The 5,675-nt window shown below is 56.5% G+C and overlaps 1 protein-coding gene across 1 annotated transcript in view; it reads right to left on the bottom strand.

The window, feature by feature from the left end:
* Positions 1-675: 675 nt before the first annotated feature.
* YTHDF1 (YTH N6-methyladenosine RNA binding protein F1) overlaps positions 676-5,675 on the bottom strand; it is a 13,984-nt gene continuing 8,984 nt past the window's right edge. Inside the window, 2 exon segments of the mRNA XM_024750355.1 lie at positions 676-1,918; positions 4,995-5,675. The exon segment at positions 4,995-5,675 is cut by the window's right edge and continues 66 nt beyond it. Coding sequence (XP_024606123.1) covers positions 1,892-1,918; positions 4,995-5,675 — 708 coding nt within the window. The 3' untranslated portion in view covers positions 676-1,891.

Here is a 5,675-nt window from a genome sequence, read left to right as displayed (position 1 = left end):
GCGAGGTCCCCGCTGACCCTTCCACACCGCGACCTGCGTAGCTTTCCCTCCTCGGGAACGTTCAGGCCCGAGTGCCCCCAAAGCCAGCAGGGCGGCCGCCCTCTGATCCAGGGCTGGTGCGAGCCGGCAGCGTTGGGGGTCACCTTCAGAGCCTGTGCCATTTAAGGAACAGGTGCACAGGCCGGTTGGTAGCTGATTCTGTCACGGCTTCTGCCGCTGACTCGCAGGAAGAGGCAGGGCACCGTGTCACAGCACTGCCATCAGCGCATCGCCCACCGACCACTTGACGAGCCGGGAGCCACCTGCTCTTTGAGGCCACCCGACGGCCAAGCACACGTGAGAAACAGCTGGCAGACATGGGAGACGCACACGGACCTCTCCAAGTGACCCTTTTAACCAGCTCTGCAAGTAAAACATTAACCAGTGGGCTTCCCTGGTGGCGCAGTGGTTGAGAGTCCGCCTGCCGATGCAGGGGACGCGGGTTCGTGCCCCGGTCCGGAAGATCCCGCATGCCGCGGAGCGGCTGGGCCCGTGAGCCATGGCCGCTGAGCCTGCGCATCTGGAGCCTGTGCTCCGCCACGGGAGAGGCCACAACAGTGAGGGGCCCGCGTACCGCAAAAAACAAACAAAAACATCAACCGGTAAAACGGGGTGAAGAATGAAGTGACCGCAGACTTGCTAAATAGGTATTGTTTATTAAGGCTTGTATTCTCCTAGAGGAAGTTATCCGATGTCGTCTGTGACTCCGTACAGGCAATAACAGTTCAGAGAAAGTGACACGTTCTAAATACAAGTCTAGATAAAACGGCTTAAACTGTAACTCGGAGGGCCTGACAGCTTTCAGAGAGCACCTGCGCTCCGCACGGGAGGCTCTGCCCGGCTCGTGCGCGGGGCGCCAGGCAGGCGTGCACACCGCTTTCATGCTCAAACTCCCGTGGCGAGCGCTTCGGAGGCCCCTCGTTCCACAAGACACGACAGCAAATTCAGTTTCTAAAAGGTTTTCTGTTTGTTTGCTTTTTTGTACCCATTCAACAGGAAAAAAACTAGACACGCACGCTGAAATTTACAATCGGTGGCATCATCCATCACACCGTCTGGACTACCAGATCCCAGGTTTAAAGCTTAGCATTATTGGCATAAAAACGTGAAACGGCATTAGGACTCTCCAGTGAAGAAAAGGGGGAGCGAACGGCCTGCACACGAGGAAGGCCTCCGCACGCGGGCCTGTGGTCACCGCCTGAGTAGGAGCAGAGCAGCCGCCGGGCGCGCACGGCTGTGCAAGACCCGTGTTCCCAGGAAACAGCAGGTTCACCAAACCGGGGAGACTGGAATTTATCCTTCTGGCCAGTCAGATCAGCATTCAGACGACAGGTAACGGACGAAATGGCAAAGCGGCTGACGAGGTGGTCATCAGCCTGTGACTTCGGCATATCCTGAAGGGAAGCCCTTGAACAGAACACGCTAAGTGCCGGACGACGCACGGGTTCTTACGCTCGCTATTAAAGCAAAAGGGGTGAGAGACAAGAAGTCTCATGTAAAGATATTAAATGACCGTGAACATAAGAACGTAAGTTTCACCAATAATAATAAATCTTTGGGATGGATTAGGTTTTTGTTTTTAAGGATACTTATATCTCACATTAGGTCAGTGGGACTGATAAGCTGACGGAAACATAGTCCTTTATTAGTGAGTTCTACAATACTGTAACACACAGAAAAAATACAAACAAGTGCGGATCATCTGGGCGAAAATAAACTACAAAGAACGTAAAGATGCGAGCAGTCGAGCCCTGCACGAGGCCGGCCAGAGCCGACGCCAAGAGACAGCACCGAGCACACACTCTCCAACCGCGCCAGCCCCACGTCTGACGGTACAGAACCTGCTTCGTCCTCACTGCTTGTTTCGATTCTGCCGCTCCTGTAAAAAGAGAAAAGCAGCTTAACACAGCGAGCGAACATGCCGCGCAGACAAATTCCCTCCAGGTCGAGGTGCTGTGGCCAGATCTGGACCCGGCTCCCTGCAGGGGCCACCGCCCAAGACAGTTCCAAGCTTCGGGGTCCTGGCCACACGGAATGGGCGCCTAATAACCGCCTGACGTGGTGGCCACCCGCGCAGGGAAGACTCCCCTGGCCAGTTTATTTCCTCCCACCAAGAGGATCACCTTTCCCAAAGTGTGTGACAAGCCTGTGACCCGCAGCTCAGTCCCTCCCCACGGCTGCCTGCCTGCCGGAAGCCATCTAGGCCTCTACTTACGATTCAGCTGAGACATGGAACAGTCCCCCTCCTGCTGCCCCCCCCAAGCAGGATGAAGCTGGTAATGGACACTGCTGGACAGGGGCTGGTCGATGACGCAACGCCCAAACATTCGGGATCACTACACGTGTAATGTACAACACAAGCAAAACCCTCTCTTTTGCTAGAAACAGACCGCGTGTGTCTTCAGGTTCATAAGACGCCGACTCCCCCACATCCTCCGTGCCGTCACCAGGGCAGGGCACCTGCGGTGCTTTTCAAACCGTCTCACCATCCTGAAAAGCCCCAGAGCATGTGGGTGAGCCGGGCTGGGTGGGTGGATGGCCGCAGCTCCAAGAATTAACACTGCCTCCCGACCCTGAACTCTGAACTGGAAGGATCAGGAACTCTGTGTTCTGCATCCTCCGAGGAAGAGCACAGCTACCGCCCCTCCTGGAGAGCAATGCAAGCCTCTTTGGAGTTCAAAGTGGCTGCGGCTGGAGTGGTGCCGACAAGGGTGGGCACCTCCCAAAGCCCCGACTCCCTTCAACCACTACAAGGACCACCACCCCTGAGACTGTGAACAGCCTCTTCTCACAGCAAACCCAACAGAGGAGGCGCACTCCTAACCCTGTCTCTGCCCGGTTTTCCACTGAGTTGCCGTGCCTGTGCAGAGCTGACCCTGGACCGTGGCCAGGCCAGTCGTATGAGGGACTCTTCAGCTTGACTCTGTCATTTAAAACCTACACTATTTTAAGTGCCCTAAGCAGTGGCTGTTTCTACATTTAACACCCAGAGGCCTGCAGGGCTGGGTCTGACCCAGCTGCCACAAGACTTGGTGCTTCCCTAAGGAGCCAGCTGGCTTTCAGATGGACGGCTGAGGTGCAGGACCGCCAGCACTCCTGCGGAAGGGCAAGTGCATCCTACCTTCAACACAACGCGTTTCTAAGCATCAGGATCATTTCAAAGCAATGGAGTCAAACTCCAGCTGATCAACAAAAGGACTTCTTGAAAGTCTCCAGGGCGGCCTTCTTGGTGACGGTGGCCTCGCCAGCAAGCTCAGGGTTTTAAGGGAGCGGCTCCCAACCTCATCTCAGTACCCGTCTTTCTTAAGGACACACCCAACTCCTGCATGGAAAGCAGCGCCAGCTGCCGACTCCAGAATGAACCCTGAAGACAAGCGTCCTGGTGGAAGTTTCTGGGGCAAAGTTGAGACCCACCTCCACTCCTCTACAGTCCAGCGAGCTCGAGAGAGGCCACCAGGACAGCAAGAGGTCGGGCTTCCAGACATGGATTAATGGAACGCTGACCCCTGTGGACAAAGGCTTTCAGCCCAGCTGGCCCGCGCACCTTTCCTCGCAGGCGCTCACCTGCTTCTGGAGCATTCGCTGCCCCAGGGGGAGGGGGGAGCAGCCCAGGGAAGCCTCACAGCGTAGCCCAGTGGCAGAGGACATCAGGCGACAGAGGACACCGGGCGACAGAGGACACCGGGCCGAGCCCACTACAGTAACACCTGGAAGCCTCGGGCCCCGAGGGTCTGAGGGAGGGCTGCTCCTTCCTCCGCCCGTTCCCGACGTGCCAGCTCCATCACGAGGCAAGTTCTAGGTCACCAGCACCTTCAAACACCCACCAGGGCGGGGCAGAAGTTTACCCCTCAGCTCATCACAACCAGCAGAACCCAGGGCCACAGCACCTAAGACGCCACACACGCAGAGCCGGCGCCCAGTCACCAGGGGATCTCTGTCCTGTCCCTGCAAATCCAGCAATTTGGTGTTTCATTTTATACCCAATTTCGCAGTAACTGGAAATAAGCCCTTCTCCTTTCCGCCCAAGAGTGAGAGTGGGACCAACCTGCTTTCAAAGTTTTGCAAACTGTGAGCTGTTAGTTTTGTACAACTTTAAAACCGCTACCGGCACTGGGTTCTCTGTACATCCCATTTACAAGCCTTTCTGCCGGAAAACACTCAGGACACTGAACTTCCCAGATGGGTAACGCTTTTTTTTTTTTTGGTACTACAGAGGACCAAACAGGGGTTGAAAACCCACCTATTATCAACTGACATTTCATGAAAGAAAGAACATTTTAACACCAAAAAAGCAGGAAGAATCTCAGGACAAACTCTCTTGAACGAAGTGCTTTGCCAAGTGTGTCACAATGTCCTTATTTTTCCCATTTCTGGGCCAACTGACAGGCCTCTGAGCCCTGATCTCCTACAGAGCAGACTCATTCCGTGGGCTGTCACAGGAGGTTGGGACTCACTCAGAGACCCACCCAAGGGTTTTCGCTGTGACTCTAGATGCACACATTTCAGTTATGAACTGCCTGCATTCCAACCTCCCCCTCCCCTGCCCTTCTACTCTCTAGACGAGCAAACTCAGGTTTCCAAAAACTGCAGGATGTTGGGTTTTCGAGAGAGAAGCAAGCAGCGACCCCTAGACCAGAGCGTCCCCACTGCTGAGGGCAACGCCCAGCGAGGCCCTCGGTGGGGTATCCGCCCCAGCGGCCCCGCCTGTCCACCCCGGGGCCACAGAACAGTATTTCTAAGTGTTCCTGGCTGGACAGAGACTAGGAAGCACTGTTCTAGAAAACACCATAATTCACAAAGAGAAAAGGAGCAAGTCACCCGCAGGCCCTTTACAAGAGTGTGTGCACCAGTGTTTCTTAACAACTGGAAAAGGACCCCGGGTTCCGGGGTGGCGACCACTCAGACGTCCCCCGCCCCTGCCAGCGACCCACCGCACCCCCGGGACCCAGACTCACCTTGCGCACCACCTCCTCCTCCTCCTGGCGCTTCTCGTAGTGCGAGAAGTCGTCGAAGATGGAGGTGGTGTGCTTGTACGAGGCGATGATCTTCAGCACTTGCTTCGCCTTCTCCAGGGGCACCTCCTGGGTGTCACGGGAGTTGGTGACCGGCTTGTTGTCATTGTTCTCCAGCCGGATGTGCCGGAGCTGGTTGTTGGGCACGTCCTTGACGAAGATCCACTTCACGTCGAACTTGCCCTTCCACTTGTCCTGGGACCAGACCCCGGCGCTGGTGCCGTAGTCCACGGGTGACTTCATCTCAGCCACCCCGCAGAAGTGGCCGCTGCCATTGACGCTGAAGAGCAGGTAGACGGGCCCCTTGCTGCCGAGGGCGCGGAAGGCGCTGTCCAGGCGCCGGTTGCCATGCTCCGTGCTGCACCAGAGGGAGTACTTGATGGAGCGGTGCACGTCATCCTCCGAGTAGCTCTTGATGATGAACACGCGGCCGCTCTTCAGGTTCCAGTCAAACTCCTTGGGGTTGTAGCTGTGGGCGGCTTTCAGTTTTTCTAGGACGGGGTGGGACTCCGGGCTCGGGGTGGCGCTGGGCTGGGCGCTCCCGGGAGAGTTACTGTCGCCGCTGGTCCCCCCGCTCTGCCCGAACGCCGTGCTTCTGTTGCGAGGGGCGACCCAGCGGGTCTG

The sequence above is a fragment of the Neophocaena asiaeorientalis genome, unplaced genomic scaffold (genome assembly GCF_003031525.2).
Source record: "Neophocaena asiaeorientalis asiaeorientalis breed wild unplaced genomic scaffold, Neophocaena_asiaeorientalis_V1.1 scaffold606, whole genome shotgun sequence".
NCBI lineage: Eukaryota > Metazoa > Chordata > Mammalia > Artiodactyla > Phocoenidae > Neophocaena > Neophocaena asiaeorientalis.
Note: the sequence above shows the minus strand (reverse complement) of the source record. Positions and strands in the feature narration are given on the sequence as shown.